The 19,579-nt window shown below is 38.1% G+C and overlaps 2 protein-coding genes across 9 annotated transcripts in view; one reads left to right on the forward strand and one right to left on the reverse strand.

The window, feature by feature from the left end:
* The window catches only part of SNX14 (sorting nexin 14), a 59,697-nt gene extending 49,377 nt beyond the window's left edge, over positions 1-10,320 (forward strand). For 4 of the 7 annotated variants that reach the window (XM_026062683.1, XM_026062682.1, XM_026062686.1 and 1 more), the window contains 6 exons: positions 5,069-5,192; positions 5,670-5,834; positions 6,889-6,984; positions 7,884-7,975; positions 8,133-8,189; positions 9,707-9,910. In XM_026062683.1, the coding sequence (XP_025918468.1) occupies positions 5,069-5,192; positions 5,670-5,834; positions 6,889-6,984; positions 7,884-7,975; positions 8,133-8,189; positions 9,707-9,745 (573 nt within the window). In that variant the 3' untranslated portion in view covers positions 9,746-9,910. Of the gene's footprint in view, positions 1-5,068; positions 5,193-5,669; positions 5,835-6,888; positions 6,985-7,883; positions 7,976-8,132; positions 8,190-9,706 lie in introns of all 7 variants that reach the window. The other 3 variants (XM_026062684.1, XM_026062685.1, XM_026062681.1) reach the window with 2 other exon arrangements.
* Positions 10,321-10,504: 184 nt separating this feature from the next.
* Positions 10,505-19,579, reverse strand: part of NT5E (5'-nucleotidase ecto) — a 28,300-nt gene continuing 19,225 nt past the window's right edge. For both annotated transcript variants that reach the window (XM_026062699.1, XM_026062698.1), the window contains exons 6-9: positions 16,451-16,559; positions 15,475-15,624; positions 13,705-13,905; positions 10,505-12,685 (exon numbers count right to left, since the gene is read on the reverse strand). In XM_026062699.1, the coding sequence (XP_025918484.1) occupies positions 12,528-12,685; positions 13,705-13,905; positions 15,475-15,624; positions 16,451-16,559 (618 nt within the window). In that variant the 3' untranslated portion in view covers positions 10,505-12,527. The remainder of the gene's footprint in view (positions 12,686-13,704; positions 13,906-15,474; positions 15,625-16,450; positions 16,560-19,579) is intronic.

The raw sequence follows: 19,579 nt of genomic DNA on the forward strand, positions 1-19,579 counted from the left end.
GATGGATATGTGTGCAAAATTTTTGTACCAATAATGACGTTGTGTGAGTTACCTGTATGGAGCCAGTGAATATATATGACAGGCAGTGCAAAAAAAGGAGATAGAAGATGGATGAGGTTGCAGCACAACTGTTCTTTGTAGATGCTGAAAAAGCAGGCAAGGCAGGGCATTGATATGCTGGCTACTTTTTCTCTAAGTGCCCATCTCTGAGAAGAACATGTAATCTCATAGCAAAAGTATTGTTGACCACAGAATTTTTGTCAAATGCTGGAGTAGATTTTCAGCTGATACTTGTATTGCCACTTGTAATCCCATATACCTAATCTGACGCAGATCTGTTTACTCCAGTATCAACGTGCTGGAATCTGTTAAGAGTGCTTAGTGCTCAGTGTACGTTGCTGGGCTCCTGCACTGCCAGCTCTATCGCCATGAACAGAGTACACCCAGGCGAGCTCTTCATTAACAGGCTGGCTAAAAAATGCCTGAAAGTCTGTCGGGGCAGATGAAAGCTCCAAGTTTAATCAGAAATGTGCCTACTTCTCTGACTGAAGGAATTTTTGCACGCTTCTTCCTTTTGAATGTTCCTGGTATATTGGTGGAAAGACTTAGTTACAAATGCTTAATGAGTGTGGGTAGCCAATCTCAGTACGGCCAATAGCAATTGGATTTTATCCTGTATTAGCTTCACCAGATAGAAAGACTTGCCAACCTTGCTGGTAAAATACAACACCCCCCCCTCCCCCCCCAGTAGCTGCCCCATCTAAGGGCACCGACGAGACTTCTGTCTTTCCTCAGCTCTGTTTCTATTCGGATTATCTGTAAACAGCTAGTCTTAGAACATACTTTTGCCAGGCTCGCGAGAACAGTCAGGAGTTTTTGGCTGATGCATACATTGACAAAATATGCGTACAAAGGCGTTGTTCCATTGGCTTGCAATGGCCTGTCAACAGCAATAGGAGCGGTTTTTGAACCACTGACAGTATAGTATATATTTATCCATAGTTATGTGGAGCAAAGCACAGTTGCTTTCCTATACACTAACTGATGTGGTTCAGACATTACATAAACTCTTTCTTCTTACCATTTTGGTATAGTCTTCTGTATTTTAGTGCAAGTGAGCAGAAAAAGAATTGGAATATTCATGCTTTTGGCTATGGATATTGTTCAGAATTATATTGTTCCTGTGCAGTTCACACCTACTACAGAATGTGTGTGTGTCGATTTGTGCATATGCACTTACTGCAAGTTGAGTAACTGTCTTTTTTTCTATTAGACACTTGCTGTGAGAACACAGGTTTATTTTTTTAGCTTCTTCCATTGAGGTAGAATAGTCAGTCTGTTGTACAACAGTTTTCTTCGGTCTTTTTCTTTGTGTTTTCTTAATGTTGGTCTTTTTCTTAAGGTTTCTTTTGTGTTTTATTAATTTCAAGAGCTTGACTTCCATTATTAGCCAGTACCTTTACATGGAATTTCCCCTCCTGAAAGCCATTTTAAAAATATTTCAGAGTTATAATCACAGTTCCTGTTTACTCTTAAAGATCTTGGTATTGATAACATGGGAGTTTGTCTTGCTTGTCTTTTTTAGTGTAATTACAACAGTGAGCATTATATCATGTCTCAAATTTTAAAATGAGCAGAAACATTTAAAACAAACATTTAAACATTGGCATTTAAAAATTTAAAAACATTTAAAGGCAAAATCATGTGCTTATATTTATCTAAATTACTGAGTATAATCTCCACTCTTGTACTATATATCCAATTTTTTTTCCACTTTCCTCTGAGCTGAAAAACTGGAAAGTACAAAATATTAGAGATGTAATGTCTCATTGTGTTGTGGCTGCTGCATGCTTCCAACGTGCATTGTTAGTGACTGTAGAGTACACACTTACACTGGAACAGTACAAAGTATATGCTTTATAAAAAGTGTTCAGGCTCAGTAACCTTGGCAGAAATTGATGAACTGTTGCTTTCTGAAATGCCATGTGCAAGAGAGAACAAGCTTTCAAAGCCTGTCAAAGAACAAGGAACCATTATACTTAAGGTGCAAGACATTATCTGTGTGCAGAGGTACATACCATATTTGAAAGATATTTAAACCACTCCTAGTTTGCAGTGAGAGTTAAAATAACTTCTGGAGATCAAAAAGCTTTACCCTAAGATAGTCATCTTATTTTTTATACATCACCCGTTGGACTGCTGTTAATGATTTAATTTGGGTTGTATGGACTCTGAAACTTTATCTACATTGTACAATGGGTTACTTTGAGTTGTCACAGTATGCATCACCTTTGTCAGCTTGTGAGGGTATCTAAAGAATCAGTGACACTTGTTTAAGTCCCACTAATTCAACTACAATCTTCCAATGTCCTAGCTTCAGTACTGAGGGGGTGTGTAGACTTCAGTTTACATAGCATTCTTTAAACAACATACCAGGCAAACTTGCATACAGTAGGCATGATTAATTATCTCTTCTTTTTTGGCTTTGTTACTTTCCTGGATACCAGTCAGCAACTAATACATTAACCATATTTGCTCCTTCATGTAATTTATGTAATAGCTTAGTATTGTTTGATCTGAGTGAACTTTGTAAAAATAATGCCAGTAATTCAGTGCTTACAAAAGAGGGGGGCCTAAAGAAGTGCAAGTCAAAACCTGAGTGATGTCAGATTTCCTAGTCCAATTTTTCCTGAAAATGGGGAGCATTCTGCTTAGACACTTGCATGATTTAGAGCCTGTTGTGATGCAGATGTTTTATGGCTTTATCTCTTACAGAGAGAATTACACTTTTCAAAGTAAACCAGGTATAAGTAAATTACTAGTCGTTCCTTGGAACTATTTTTAAATTGGGAATGCTACAGAAAATTCTTTTCTGTGTGATTAGGAGTCTTCTCAGTCTAGGCAATACTGTAATTACATTGTTTTCGCTTCTGGCCCTGGGATATTTTTTGTTAGGAGCTTGGCATAAACTCTTAAGCTTTTTTCCATAATATATCAGTTTTTTGCATAAATTCTTTCCGATCCTTAGATGCTCCATTTTGAGGAAAATATAAAATAAGCTAATTGCTGCTGTTGGGGATTGATGAGTCTGGAGGGTTTCAGGGCTCAGAGGATTCCTCCTTTCCAACTGCCAGAGCCCACAGTTTGGGGTGCGGGGATAACTGCCGTTGGGTATTGGATTCATTACAGGATGCAAAGGAAGAACATCTTGGGATTGTACAAGACTTATAATGTGAAGTTTAGAGGAAGAACCAAAGACAGGGAAAGGGAGAAATCAAGGTGGGTTGGGAGCAACAGGTAAATAAAAAGATAACAGGGGCTGGTTGCAAGTAACCAGGCTGCTGGTCAGTACGCTTGTCTGGCCATGCCCTGCGCCTGATCCCCCCCAGCCTGTCCTGTCTTCTCATTAAACTCTGTTTCTACTTGTTTTCCTGGGTGTGGGGCTCTCTCCTGTGTGCATGTGTGTCTGGAGGTCTAAGTGCCAGCCACTGGCATGGGGGACCATGGGTCAAAGGGGCCCGTGTGCCTGGGGCGCCCACCACCAGAGAGACGGGGTGAGCGAGGGGTCTGTATGTGCCAGCCCCTGGCCAGGGGCCATGAGCCCAGAGTGCCAGCAGCTGGAGAGCCTGGAGGAAGCGTGTGTTGTGTGGCACGTGCGTCAGCGTGTGAGCGCTAGCAAACACCGAGCCAGGCTGGCCGACGAGTAGGATAAATGGCTTGGGAGCCAGGTATCGAAGCAGCTGTAGATCTGGGCCAGGTACTGCGAGAGCAGAGGGCCTGTGAGTGGCTCCCAGAGGGTCCAGGAGGTGCAGCCAGCTACYGGGGGGACCGCGGGGCCTGGGGGTTGGCAACTGGTGGAGCCATAAGTCTGGACCAGCTACCAGAGATCCACCTGTCTGCGGGTCTGTGCGTGAGGCACAGAGAGACCAGTGGTCCGGGGCAGCTACTGCTACTGACTCAGGTTTTGATTTGCACTTCTTTAGGCTCTCCCTTTTGCAAGCACTGAATTACTGCATAACTTCAGCCAGTGACTGGAGGGATCCATATTTGTATATATGTGTATATGTACCTATATGTATACATATTCCACTGGGCTTTCATCCTGATCAACCAGAGAGGGGAACAGGATGAGGCCATTGGTGGTATCTGTATTTGCATGAGTTGATCTGTCTGTGTTGATCTGTGTGGCCAGCTGTGTGTGTAGGTATTAGTGTGTGTGCTGTGCGTGTGCCTATTGGGAACACATGCTCAGCCTTGCTACCAGCTGGACACACTTATCTGTGACCTCCTTCACTGAGTTGGAGAAAAGATCAGCGGGATTTTTTTGTTTGAATTTTGTGGTCTAGAGGAATAAATAGATTCAGCACATTAAAGCTTGCTAAAATCAGTAATTCCTGTATATATTAAAACTAAACCTATGAGAAGCAAAAGTACATCTGTCCATCATTAGTACTAGGAAAAGACTTTAATTTCTCTGGAAAAATGAAAAGACACCCAGAACTTTGGTAACTTAGGATGCATAAAGCTTTTGTTATAAACAGTCAAGCTCAGGAAAAGTTTTTTTGTTTTTTTTGTTTGTGTTTTTTTTCGTGTATAAAAGTTGAAATGCTTTGTCTAGAACCTGATGTATTTATTTCAAAATGGAAACCAACAGGATATTTTAGGAAAGCTTGGATGTCATGACTTAGGGCTGACAAGGACTCGGGTCCGTTATACCCCTCATTAACAGAACAGGGTACATCGAAGGAATCAAAGCCTAAAATAAAGGAGTCTATATGGGTGAAGATGACGGTATCAAAAGGGCTTATGAATTAATGTCTCTGTAGCACTGCTGCTGCATTCGGAATGCAGGTATTTTGATTGCTGGGTATCTTGACAACATCTGACAATTTTTTTCTCTGTGGAAAGTGAACAGCTTCTTTAAAAAAAAAAATTAATATAATGGAAAACCCATTAGTTCTTTGAAAGTTCTCTGAAAAAAATCTTAGCTATTTCTAATTAAAAAAAACCTGCTGTTATTCTTTTGCCTTTGAATGCAATGGTTTCAGTATTACATTTCTGTTTTTAGCTTTTCAATGATCTATTCAAGAACAATGCAAACCGTTCTGAGAACACAGAAAGACGACAAAATCAGAACTACTTTATGGAAATGATGACTGTAGAAGGAGTCTATGACTACTTAATGTTTGTTGGTAAGAAGTGATTTTTCTTAATTATTTTTATATTTCATGGCAAATATGAAGTTCAGGTTCTTTGGTAAGAAATAAAATTCTATTGTAGCACTCTTGTATATTGTTAAGCTTGCAAGTGCTGAACTATATAAGTTAGGAACATAGTCATTCTTTAAAAGATATTATTGCTGTGCTAAGATGCTGTTTTCTTATATACCTTTCTGCGTCTCAGAGTATGAACTTATGGGCATAGAGGTCCCTTCCCTTCTCCTGTGTGCCTAGGCTGCTTGTACACTCTGGACACCAATTACCAAATATTTCCTTTACTGTTTTTATTAAGTAAGCTGGAACATTGTGCATTTTTCAGAGTTGCACAAATAATAAAAATACTATTCGCTTGTTTGCTTTTTTTTTTTTTTTTTTTTTTTGAATAAGTGATTCCTTTGTCATTACTGTTAGGAGAATCTTGTAAATGTGTGTGTTACCGTAACTTTGCAGGTAGGGTAGTTTTTCGCATTCCTGACTGGCTGCATCACCTCTTGATGGGAGGAAGAATTCTTTTCAAAAACACATTGGAACTGTACACAGACTATTATCTGCATTATAAGTTAGAACAACTATTTCAGGAGCACCGTTTGGTTTCTTTGATAACACTGCTGAGAGGTTAGTAAAGGTTACATCTTTGCTGTAAATGTGCTGCTTTTGTTTGATATTTTGAAATCCCTTCTGGTTTTGGAGAGTTTCCAGGTACTCTCCAAACTTCATAATACTTAACTAAAGCCAAGGTAGTTCTAGAAATCAAGTAGACAAAAAAATCCCAAAAGTTCAAGCTGCTGAAGGATGTTAGCCGTGCTGGCTGTTAATGATGACTTACTAGAGAATAAAGGATTGTGAACAGTAATTTGCTAAGGTTTGCAGAGGACAAGAAAAAGAGAATAAGGGTTGTTCAGTAGAGCAAATGTTTCATGCTTTCTTTAAATTGATTTTCATTTGCACCTTGCATCACAGTCTTACTCTCTTGAGTGTTTTTGACCTTCAAATAAGGGAAGGGGAAGGAGATGAAAAATGACCTCACCTCACAACTGTAAAGAAACACTTATCTGACCACAGTCTAAACTAAATAGCACATCCGGTCAGAGCTCTAGAACCAAGACCAGCTCTGACCATTTCAATCCAAAAAGAGATTTTGTGAAAGGTAAACAAATAAATAAATAAAAATAAAAAGGAAAGGAGTAAGCTTTTAGTGCCTAATAACAAAATTGAGTGCCTAATGTTTCTAATGAACAACAATTTTTGATTTTTCAGTCTTAGGTGAATCTGAAATTTTTGACAATTCCAGACAGTGCTCTAGGGTAAGGTATAATTACTCCTTATACCTCTGGAAGTGCAAGGGAATTTGTAAGTAAAGAGACTATAACTAACATAAAGTAGGATTGAATCAAACCTGTAAGATAATGCTTTAAAAATAGAGAAAGAATGGAAACAAATTGGCAAAAAGATTATTGTCCCCCAAACAGGGGGATATTCTGGATTTGATCTGGCTAATGTGATCAAAAGACATGAGACTATTAACTGGTGAGACTAGAATTTACCTCCAGTTAGGCTCATATGGAGAAGAAGCTCAACTTCGAAGCCATAATCCAAAACATATATATATGATATATATATATGATATATATAGCTGCCTAAAGACAGTTTCTTCAATGTCTCTTTGCAGATGCCGTGTTCTGTGAGAATACTGAACCTCGCTCTCTCCAGGATAAACAGAAGCGCGCAAAGCAGACTTTTGAAGAAATGATGAGATACATTCCAGGTTCTGTATTTCATGACTTTTCATATAAGTATGGTTAATTGTTCAAGCAGACACATAGTCCAAATGAAGCAATGTTAGCTTTCTAAATCAAATAATACTTTATACTGCTGAGGTTTTAGAGATGACTAAAATACTGCTACTTATGTGTTTAAAAAAAAAAAAAGCAAGATTTCAGTTTGTCCTGTAATTAACTGTTGCTGAGTAAGGTTGTAGTGCAGTGATTAACAAAAATATGTTGAAAAGCAAGAGCTCTAGAAATGTACTTAAAACCATGATTTGTTCATCTTTAGTATGCACCTAAATTTTATAGTTTATAGTTTATAGTTTACCTGGATGAAGATGAAGGCTGAGTTTAAAAAAAAAAAAAAAAAAAAAAAAAAAAGTGGTGGTGGTAGGGGGAGATTGGGGAGAGGCACAGAAATACTGTGAAGCCAGCAGCTTAACCTGAGCTCTGCTTACACTTTATAACTTAGGGAAAAGGGGCCCAGGTTATTCCACATTATTCAGAAAGTAATTAAAAAAAATCCCAGCTTATAGTTTATTAAACAAAGCAAAAGGACAATAAATTGATATTTTAAAAAATGTAATAATGACTTAGCTATGCAGCCGTGAAATAAAAAAAGGGGAAAGAGGAGGAAAAAACTTGTATTTGGTTTACCAAATGTATGTCCGTTTTACCAAATGAGTGTTTTTACCACTTAAGGAGGATAAAATTTTAACTATTTTCTTTTAAAACATTTATTTATTTATTACTGGTGTTCAAGAAAAATGCACTGAAATGGAATTATGGAGTTATTTTTATGTCTACTCAAACCAGCTGCTATACTATAGCTGCATAGTATAGCTGCTTTGCAGTGCTTCCTAATGACTTGTGTATCTGTTGGTGATATCTCATCTAGATTTAATAGGCAAGTGCATTGGGGAAGAGGCTAAATACGAAGGCATCAGGCTTCTGTTTGATGGAATGCAGCAACCAGTGCTCAACAAACAGGTAACTTGCCACACTTGAGAAACTTGCATTTGGCACAGTATTTGATAAAGGAGCAAGTTCTCATTCAGAGTAAAAAAATAAAAAGCAATAGCGTTGCCTTAGTGTTCTTAATGGCTGACTAAGACTCTTCTCTAACATTTACTTTATTTTGTTTTAGTTAACTTATGTTCTATTGGACATTGGGATTCAAGAACTCTTTCCAGAGCTCAGTAAGGTATGTGCGAAGACCAAGAGTTGTAGATAAATTCTTCAAGCTACTAGTGACTCTGGTCATTGGTGCATTTTTGCTCTTGATTCCTTGTAATAAGTTTAATTTTTTTGGAGAATTTGTATTTCACTAATCTGTTGAAATCTTTGAAATTTGAATTATTTACATTTTTGCTGCTAATGAAGTTTTTCCAGATCCATTTAGGCCCATTTGTCTAACATGTCCTCAGGCTGGGGTTCAGAGCCAGTACCCTCCAGCAGAATTGGGCAGAGAGCAATCAGTTGTCAGGATGGCTGTGCCTTTCTTTTTGATTGATTACCTGCATTCTATTTCCTGCATTTGTTGTCTTTAGAAGGTAAATTCTGCACACAAATTTCAGGTTGAGCTTCAGGATTTTTCTTGAATATATTTCGCAGGGGGTTTCTTCACTAAATTTGGTCACCGCAATGTTAACATTCTCTATCCAGATAAAGGAGAAAGAATTCACATGCTATATAAATGCTTATTGTGTACATTATCCATCAGATATTTGTACTTATATACATAAAACCTTCATAAAGTTTTTCATGGTAAGTTTGCAGTTTAGTTTTCATGGTAAGCAGGAAATGTTTGCTACCTAACCAGATATTAAAAAAAAAACCCTTCACTTATGATTCACTTAYGATTTTCTTTGCACTGCTTCTTCAGCAACAGAAATAGTAATGGGAGAAATGAAAAATTTTCTGTTGGTGGGGATGTCAGCCTGCTTTCCACAGGGATAAGAATGGGATGTACAAGATGATTTTCAAGAATGCTTTTTGAAGCATTGTCATGTGTTCAAAAAACTACAATACTGATATTTTGTTCTTGAAAAGATGGTATGAAATGGTCAAAAACCAAAGCTTTAAGTATGTTTTAAGAATTTGCATGTTTTATAAAGATGCTTCTAGATAATGTCATGTGGTAGCCATTTATCTGTTCTTATTAGCTGTTACTCATTAGATCTGACGTCTTGAAGTTATATTGGCTACACTTATCATTATGGATATACAGCAGATCATTTCAGATGTGCTGTATGTAACTGCAGCCTGCATAAGTATACAGGTTCTAAGGATAAGAGGTGGAAGACATTATTATATAAATTTTGCTTGTGATACAATATACAGCCACTCTCTTGGAAGCCTGTTCAGACGAGATAAAAGGAAAAGGGACAGCCGAGACAGGAAAAGCATTCCTAGCAGAGGAAGGAAAGAAATACCGTTGAAAAATACCATGGCAGTGCTTTCAGAGCAGAAAATTACTTGTTCAGAAAAGCATATTTAGCAGTTAGGAACAGGGAGGGAAAAACTTCTAGAGAAAGAAGAAAATACCTACTTTAAGAAATAGTATTAAAATCCTGAAAGCACTAGCTTTCCTTTCTGTTCTCTCTGGTTTCTAGTGAATGTTTTCAAATATTAATCACTGCAGCTCAACTCAGTTGTTTCTATGTAGACATGCATTTTCATTCTTAGTAAGTCAAATTTTTCTCAACTACCATTTGACAGGGTCTGAAGGAAGCTAGCTCTGTGTCACCTTGGATGTGAATGTGGGGACCTTGCTGAACACCTAGTAGGAACTTCTGCTGTGCACTAACATAATGTATATGTGACATTTTAGCCTTGCATTGCATATTTTCTTGTAAATATCATAAATTAAGTTCTAAAAACCTCTTTATTTAATAAAGACATTAAAATTTAATACCAGTTACAATTAAATAATACATTTGTACTTTTTATTTAAAATTTTTTTTAGCTGTTATCAGTAAAAGTCAAATTTGTTTCCCAGAAATCTCTGCATGAGAAAGTACAGGGTGATACGAAATAAGACTGCTGGGAGACCAGCCTACATATGCTTACAACTGTTGTCTTCCTTAAAGGATATTTAGAAAAATTGTTTGGAAGAAGTTGTGAAATGCTTCCATGAAGGTGTTTTTAAATGTCTTGACAAATCTTAATCATTTATTTAAAGAAATGTGATTGAATCTATTACATACAAATCATCTCAGAAATTATCTTTGGCCTTCATGCTTTCCATGAGCATGGAAAATACAGCACATGTAATAATTGTTTAGTTTATTTAGCACCTGACCTTGAAATTTAAAGCACTTTTAAAATAGCAATGGGTGTGAAGTGTTTTTTTTACTTTTACCTTAGCTTTTATTTTTCTGCTATTTCTTATCTGGGTTTGTGGTTTGGGTTCTTTTTTTCCCCGGACATCCTCTTTAGTGGCTTAGAGAAGGGGATGTGAATCTGTTAGTATTTTCTAAAAATTGATTAGATAAAAAATGCGTGGAAGTTCCCCCCCCCCCGTAAATCTTAACATGTTGGCCCTAGACTTTATAAAAGAGACTTTAAAAAGGGCTTTTGTGCATGGATTTGTAACAAGTTTTACTTACAGAACAATACAGAGATACTTTAACAGACTTTCCCTGAGACTTTTTCCCTTCTGCAGACAGACCAGAGTATACTATTCTAACACAGCATTAGTGGATTTTTTTGTCAACACAACTTGCTTTATTTATATTGCTGCTGTTGACCTTTTCTTTGTCAAGGGAAGGTAAAAATGTTATTTATCTCTGGGTATGCTGAAGGAGTCTTTGTAACTACTTTTTAAAACAAAGATGTGCAGGTACACCTTGGTCCATAAATGTAGTCTCTGCTACTGTATTATGGTGTTTGCAGGAATATTCTTCTGTGACTTAAGACCATTAGGGGCTGGTATTGAAAAATCATCAATGCCATGTTATACCCAGTAGTGTGTCAAGTGCAGTTGTTACTTGTCTCCCACCTACAAGTACTTTGAGGCACAAATGTGCCTGTTCCAACACAGCTTAGCTAATAAAACTATGTAGTCCAACTCACTTCATGCGCAGCCCTTGAATTTACTTGGAAACTAATTAAGTCTTGAAATTAAGCATACTGAATATTCCCTTTCTTATTAAATGTTTATCTTAATTTACACCTTCATGTAATCTGAGGTACAGTGAATTCAAGAGCTAAGTAGCTGGGCTCTGAAGGAGTGTAGTTTGCTTTCCAGAAAATCAAAATAAGTTTATTCAAAACATTTCTAATCAGTTTAATACAGCAATAAACAATATATGGATTACAAGATTCTGAATTTGAATGGTCTTACAAAAATATCAATACTCACACTCATTTATAGGTCTACCCCTTCTTGATAAAGTGTCAGAAAATGTACATCCTATTTCTGGTTTTATACTCATTAACCTGCCTCTTAAAACTATGTATTGTAAAATGCAGCCTTTCTGTAGAGAAACAGGCTAACTCAAAATTATAACTCAAAAGTTATAATGATGATAAAGCCTGGTTATGCTATAAAAAGCTCCATTACTGGGCAGCTTCCAAAGGATTCCACAGCGTTGCAGGAATCAATGTGTGTAGCTGACATTCTCTCTGAATGTTGCTGATACTGGGTAATGGTCAGGAGTCCTGTGCTTTGGTTTTTGGAATAAGGTATAAAATTGAGCATCTTTATTGTTGGCACTAATCTAGAAATCTCATGGCAGTTGTTGCAATAATAATTTTCAGAATTGTCTCATATAAATATCAACTTAGATACTTTGTACTCCCTCAAGATACGGCCCTTAAATTGGTCATATTAAGTGGTGAAGTTATACATGCTTGATTTGTGCCAAATCAAAATTCATCAAAATCAAATGAAGCTTTCATTGTATCCTTTGTCAATGTAAAACACAAGTGAGCTGCTGCATCTTAAAATAATATGGACAAACTTTTTTAATTGCACATAAATGGACCTCATGATTTTAATAACACTGAATCTATCTCTTCCAGGCATTGCTGTAGGTAAGACAAATATGACTTGAAGCAAAGTAGAAGTATTAGCTTGAAAGCTTAAACAGTGAGTGGAGATAAACAGAGAGGGGAGATAAACACCAGTAATACACCTACTCCTAGAAGGTTGTTTAAATTACTGGAATCATCAACTCATTGTCTAAGCTGCAAGAAGAATTTGACAAATTAAGATGATGCCACTTTGGTCAGTGATGAGTTCTGGATGGAGAATTAGTATTCACTAATACTTTGCTGCTTCTGAATTATGGGTTATGTGAGTCTCAAACAGCAGGTGCAAACAAACTATGAAAAGTCATGAATTCTGCCCCTTCATTTTGCATAGCATGCTTCAGCAGATTTACCTGATTAGGGACAATTGCTTGGGCTATTGCTGATTCTATGCAGAAACTGAAGCACTTGTTTATTGTAATGTGTAAGAAAAGAGAAGTTCTCTTCTTCCTCAGCACTCTCTTCCTGCCTTCCTCCAAAAGAAAACAAACATCACAAGCAAAAATTAAATGTGCAAGAATGTTATAGAGAACAATACAGTAATCAGGGTAAGACTTCCTTGGATAAGACTTCCAGCAGAAAATTTTATTCGACCTTCAAGTGCTGGATAAACTCTTTTCATTCTGTCAAGATAACGGGAAACAACCTCAATATCAGGTTCACCTAAACAAACAAACAAAGAAAATTATAGTATTTTCTGCAGCAACCAAGTTCTACAGCAAACTTTAGTTTCTTTAAATTGTTGCAGTTTGAGTTCAAGTCTCTAAGTGAGAACTGCTTTTGCTACTCTTTGCTGTTCTGTTCTCCTGAATCAGACAGGCTGCCATCCGGACAGTGTGTGGGAATGCAGAGAGTTGTTTCTTATGTGCAGATAAACATCTGTGGTGGTTTGTGGCCAGAATTTTTGGTAGCAACTTGTATTTTACTGAAAAAAAAAGAATTCTCTTTGCATAATCAGGCTTTTGTTTGCTTGTTTCTCTCTGTTAAAATAGTAATTTCCCATCAGATTCAGGTAGAATGAGATAAGTCTCCCAGCCTCAAAACCTAATTTAACCACACATTTTGGATAGAGTGCTATAGATCTAGAAAAAGTTATCACTTGCACCTATACTTTTTAGAAGGAATTTCTAGGCTATGTTCTGCCATGTGCCTGTTCTGCCAAAATACTGTCTAGCTACGTAAGTGGAAAGAACCTTGAGGCACTGTATCCAACTGTCTTGGCCCTTTCTGATCCAAGCTTACAATCCCACAATGCATCACCTCCATCTTAAAAGTAATTATAGTTTTGCCCCTCTGATATACTAGAAAGATTCTACCAGAACTTTTCAAGCTATTCCCCTTCATTATTCCCAATGATTTCTTTCTATGCAAATTTATTTCTGCATAAACAGAAATTTACTCCAAGCTACACTGCTCCCCATCCCACCCCCCAGAAACCTTACAAGATTCAGGTATACATTCATTTTTAAATCAAATTCAAAAACATCAATCCCACTTGTGAGAATCAATTTTAAAGTTGAAGCATCCTATAGAACCAAAAATCAAAACTCATAGTCCTAGGCAGTCAGATAAGAAGCAAATTTAATCTATTCAATAAAAAGAAAACCCAAGGCTAGTACTACAAAAGATCTTTTAACATTTAAGAATTGCTATTCTGCTACTCTGTGAGTGCCCATACTTACCTTTACTGTATCCCAGATTCTTGTCTTTCAGCATATGATAATCATCTCCACCAAATAACAAATAGGATGGAAGAGTCACATTGTATATTTTATCCATATGGAGTGGTACATAGGCTGGGACTCTACAGGTTGTACAGAGCACTTCTATGCTAACAACTCTGCTTCCTGGGGCTTTGGAGAGATCATAGACCACGTGGATGCCTAGGAAAACACATGTTTGAATGCCATTTTATGCAGAGCCTATTGAATGCTTAGGGCTAAAGGCAAACTATCCTCTAATTGTTTCTTTACATTAGTTTCTGTGACTGCAAAGTTGTATTGTTCTGAGTGATAACAATTCATGCTCATTCTTTCCACACAAACCAGCTTTTATCCAAGAAAAACATGAATTAAGGGAATTGCAAAGTACTATACCACCTCAATTACTTATCTAATCATCTATTCCCTTGTTACTGTTCCACAGAAAGAAATCACTAGTCATTGACTGGATTAGGATGCTGCAGATAAAAGCATCTTCTCTTATTTCTGTCATCTTGTCATATGCTTTTTCTTTCCATTATCTTGTAGGTTGAAATGATTTCTTTTAAAGCCAGTCACCCTAACCTAGCAGCTATTATGGATAACAGGTACTGCTCTGAAAAAAACAAAGCTAAACCAGGGCTGAATGCTATGGTTTCTAACCACCATAGGAGAATTCACATTTCTAGTTGTGAACCCTCCTCATTCAAAGCTTGGGGAGAGTTAGGACCCGAGATCAGGAAGCCACTGAAGCTACCCCAAAAGCAACATAAAGGACCTTCCTACCCTGGTTTCCTTGCTCTAAATTTTATGTCCTGAACCCTTTCCAGAGCCACTACTTTTTTTTCCCCCTCCTTACTGTTAAAAGAATTTTATTTATTTTATCTTAATGGTAACTAAGAACATGGTAACTTAGTAGTGAGAGCACTTGCCAAGTGTGTCAGAGACTTGGGTTCTGTCCTTGGCCTGTGGCGGGTTCTAGATCCCATCTCCAGGACAGTGCCCTCATCACCAGGGGACAGATATGGAGTGGGAAAAGGCCTTGATCTCTGCCATTGAAGTTTTTCTGCTAAATAAACAATGAAATCCACACTGTATCAGAGAGAGTGCAGGCATAAACATGACTGTAGCCTAGCACAATCTGGATCAATATCTAGGGAGCTGTGTTTCCAAGAAATGTGCAAGTTTTTTATATTTAATGTTCATCCCTAACATATTTAGAAACTTACTGGAACACACTTGGACTAACACTCACCAATTCAGCAGTCATTAGACAATGGCATATCATTTTGATAAACTGACAACTGGCAATAGCTGGCAGAGAAATTCAGTCCAGGGTTTCAGGTAGGGTGTCAGTGAAGAGCTGAAAACAGGAGTTTGCTGGGTTGCAGAAACAGTGTTACAGCTCTACAGGAATATATCTTCCCCCTAGTTACTTGCTGCCATAACAGGTTACTGAAACAACTGGGAAACCAGTCTGTGGGTATGGAACAGTGACAGCCTATGTATTGCAGGGCTTGTGCAGCTCAGCTAAGCACGCAGAAGATAATGTCATTGTCAGCTGGCATATACAATGCACAAAACTAGTGTATATGAGGCTGTATTGCCAATTTCATTTTTATTCTTAAAGGGGCAGTGCAACATGACCTTCCACATATAAATACAAACAAGGCCAACAGAGGCTTTGGAATGGTTGTTGGTTGTGGATGGTTGTTTTGGAAAACAGAAGAGGAAGGAAGAAAACATACATACCTCCAACCTGTAGCAACTCTCCGGTTCCTGTCCCATATCTGCGCACACTATGCTCAAAAGCTTCTTTCAGAGTGGAGCCTTTTAACTTTACCAGATCAAAACGACCTCCAAATGGCAAAACAGAGAGCAAATCTTCCATAGTAATGCTACCTGGGGGAAGGAGACTTTACTTTTACATTCATAAAAAAAATATATATATATATATATAATTTTTAGATCATTTCACAGTAGGTTATTTGACAAGGAACATGGAAATTACAATTTGAGAAAATGAGGGCTGGTAGAGATGAGGGTCACATATATTGTCTCAATCAAAGAGGTCACATACATACACTGTCTCAATCAAAGAACTTGTGTTTTATCATCCAACCTCACAAACCCAATGAATCTGAGTTTGATGTAACTGCTTGTATTGCTATTCAAATAACTACTAAAAGAAATTACAAAACACTACTCTATGACCAAGAAAAACAGAAATTCTTGCTAAGTCAGGAAACTTTTCTAGTTGCTTAAAATTTACTCATGGTAAATGAGTTTGTTTATCATGGTTTTGTTTATCCGATAACCAAGAAAATAAGAGCTCTAAAACCTTAGCATTCAGTGAACCCAGAATTCACTCACACTATGGTAGACTACAGAAGGCTTCTAGCAACCTTAGCAACATATTATTCTTTACAGTAGGAGATGAAGAATATGTACCATATTTCTTTGTTCCAAGGGAGCAAGGAAGGAGAAAATTTATCAAAAAGGTACAATGTTTTTGTATGTACACACAATACTAGTACTGCTATGCATGTCAGTCTGAGTGCAGTTGTACACTAATGATGGATGAACATTAGAGAAAGTCTGAAATAATAGCTTCCAAATGCTGGGTAAATCCCATCAAAACAAGCCCATACCTAACACAGAGTTCAGGCTTCCAGGATAACTTGACCTTTCTTGATAAAATTGTATTTCAGCTTGCAGTTTTACATACCATTAGTGCTCTGTTCATCGATGGCTGAGCGTATCCCACCTGCATTCAGGATGCACATGGAAACATGGTTCCATTTCTTTTCATCAGGATGTTTGACATTCTCATAAAGCTACCAAAAAAAAAAAAAAAAAAAGGTTTAAAAGGATTTTTAATCCTCACTTAGTCTAGGCTCTGGAAATTTACCCATCTGAGAAAGTTCTTCCCACGGTGAAAGGGTTTTACATAGTCTTTGATGTTAACTTCAGCCCCATTGTAAAATAGAGAAATATGAAAAACAAGCAAAAAAAATTAAAAAAACTTCTATTTTGAAAAGCTTTTTTAACAAGAAAAAATATTTGCCTTTTCCTGTAATGAACTCTAGAAGCCTCTCATAGCCTGTATGTATAACATTACCAGAGCAGGCCAGCTGAACAAAGGAAAGATGATTTTTTTGATTCCAACCATTGTGAAGACCACCAATGATTTGAGCATGTGTGGAAAATCAGGAGGTGTAGAGGACCTTAAAGATAGATGTATATTACAAGCATGTAGGTGAATGTATAAACCAATCGAGCTCCTGCTGTGCATTTGCAGGGAATTAAGATTTTCAGCTACTCTGAGACTGGTCTTCAATATTTGGAATGGTCTTAGGAAACTAGAAAGATGTAAAAGAGTGAAAACATATGAAAACATAAAAACAGCCATATTAGATCAGACCTGAAAGTCTACTTTGCCCAGCATCATGTCTCCAACAGTGGCAAAACTCTGATAAAAGCTAGCTGCAAGGACACAGTAATATTTGCTTGAGAGTTCCTAAGGAGTAGTGACAAAATGGAAACCATCATTATGCAGCTAAGTAAATCCCTGTGTGTTAATCCTGAAAAATAATTCAGTAGGACAGGATAAGGTTCAGAGAAAGCAAACCCGGATAATGGAAGGGATGGCCTAGTTTCCATACAGGAATGACTGCAGTTCAAACACTTCAGTCTCACAGAGACTACAACAAGAAAGATGTGACAGAAGTCTGTTAGATCAGGAGAGGGATGTGGAGATTGGATTAGAATCAGTGGATATCCTCATCTCAAGAATGCTATGAAACTGGAAAAGATTCAGAGAAGGGTGACCAGCGTGGTCAAAGATACAGAAAAGCTTCTGAATGCAGAATGAGGAGGTAGGCTAGGACTGTCCGTCCTGGAAAAGAGACGACAGAAGGAAAATATTTGAGAGATCTACAAAAGCAATGAGTGGTGCGAAGAGAGTGGATAAGGACCAAGTGATCCAGTGCAAGAACTACTCCTCGGCATCCAGCTAGTGGGCGGCAGGCTGCAAACAGAAGGTGAAGGTCTAGGCATGATGTGCTGTTCAGCAGCGGGACGCCTGGCTGCAGGGCGCTGTGAGTGCTGAAAGGGCAAAGGAGCTCATGGGGAGACAGGGTGAGTTTGTGGAAGTGACCTTCCAGTGGGGGCTAGTAAATACCAAGACACCGTTTCTGGCTTGGGACGTCTCTGAGCTGGAAGTTGATGGGAGATGGGAGCGCATTGGAGCAAAGCATCTCCAGAAGCTTGCCCACGTGTACGCTCTTTCCTCAACATCCCCCCGCCATCACTCCTGGAGACAACACACTGGGATGGATGGTCCTTTGGTCTGTTCCACTCTTCTGCTGCACCCGTCTGCTGAATGATTTGCAGCCACTAACTTTTAGGTGCCTAAATCCTTTCTGGCTCCAGCTTCAAAGTTATTCCTTGAGGACAGATCCATTCGTTCATAACTCTCATTTAATCAATGAATTGGGTTTTTTTGTTTGCTGATTTCAGTCTGAGCTATACCCTCTAAYTTACTAATTTGCCTGGAACAGACAGCAGGATTACAAGTCTTTAATTCCTCGGTTCCCTACAGAAACATTTGCTAAATGGGTATTACACTTGCTACTCTCTAGTCTTGAGTACAGAGGCAATTTTAAACAAGAGCTTCCACACTGTAGTTACTAATTCAGCCATTTCACACTGAAGTTCCTTTAGAGTCCTTCATCACATGCCATCTGGTCCTGTCAACCTCTTATTCTGAGATTTCTGGCTACTGTTGGAGAAGTATCACTGACCTAGATGGACCTCTGTTATCACCTAGTACAATTGCTCCATTAATTTTCACGTTCCTCAATCTCCAGATTTCCCAGGACAACTCTAAATACTAAAGTCCATGGCACAGAATTAATACCTTAATATCCCTGAATGCACAGAACCAGACAGGAAAGCAAATGTAGAACTTGTATTGCAAAGAACATAAAGGGCAATCCATGTATCTACTGATGAATGCAGATGGTTGTCTAGAGGCATTTATTTCACTTAAGTAAAATTTGACCTCCCAAGAAAAAATGTGTATTAAGAAAATCTACAGACTTCTGAAGGATAACAAAGCAACTTCCTTTAAGCTTAAAAAGTGTCAAAGTATTTGAACACGTTTTTCAGATAAATGTATAAAAATGTCTAGAAGAAAAAAAAACCCAAGACACTGGAATTTCAGTAGAACTGTATGTAGAATTCCAAAATCTTAAACTAATTTGGAAATTATCCTTTGAACTAAACATTATTTTAAGCATTACAGTAAAAGCAATTCTGGAAAAACAGTTTTCAGCAAATTTCTAAACCAAAACTTATGATTACTAATTGGAACCTGATTTTATGGGAATACTGCAGGACATTTATAGTTATTGCATTTTTCTGAAAAGTCATGTTAGTAAACTTTTTCCCTGGAGCACCTAAAAGAAATAGTGCAATCATGGAAGAGTAAAATAATCAAAGCCACTTAGTTTAAAAACTGTAAGCTACTTCTCGTAAAGAGAGTTTTTGGTGTTATGCAACTCTGGTAAAGCGTGGCATCTGGGGTCAGTAGCGGCAGGGGCTCCACATGGTGGCAAGGCAGGGCCTCACCACCAGGGCCCATCCCAACGCCCCGCAAGGGAACAGGGCACCGGGGCAGCCCCAGCCCCGGGCATCAAGCATCTCCACAGGGACAGGGACAGGCTGAGGATGGGACAGGTGGTCACCTGCAGGTCAGGGTCAGGGTCAGGGGGGCCCATGGCTGGGCAGGGACAGGGCTGTGGTGGAGCTGGAGCCCAGCACTGCTGCAGCAGCTGTGCTGTTGCAGGCCAGG

Source organism: Apteryx rowi, unplaced genomic scaffold, assembly GCF_003343035.1.
Source record: "Apteryx rowi isolate R43461 unplaced genomic scaffold, aptRow1 scaffold_191, whole genome shotgun sequence".
Taxonomy (NCBI): domain Eukaryota; kingdom Metazoa; phylum Chordata; class Aves; order Apterygiformes; family Apterygidae; genus Apteryx; species Apteryx rowi.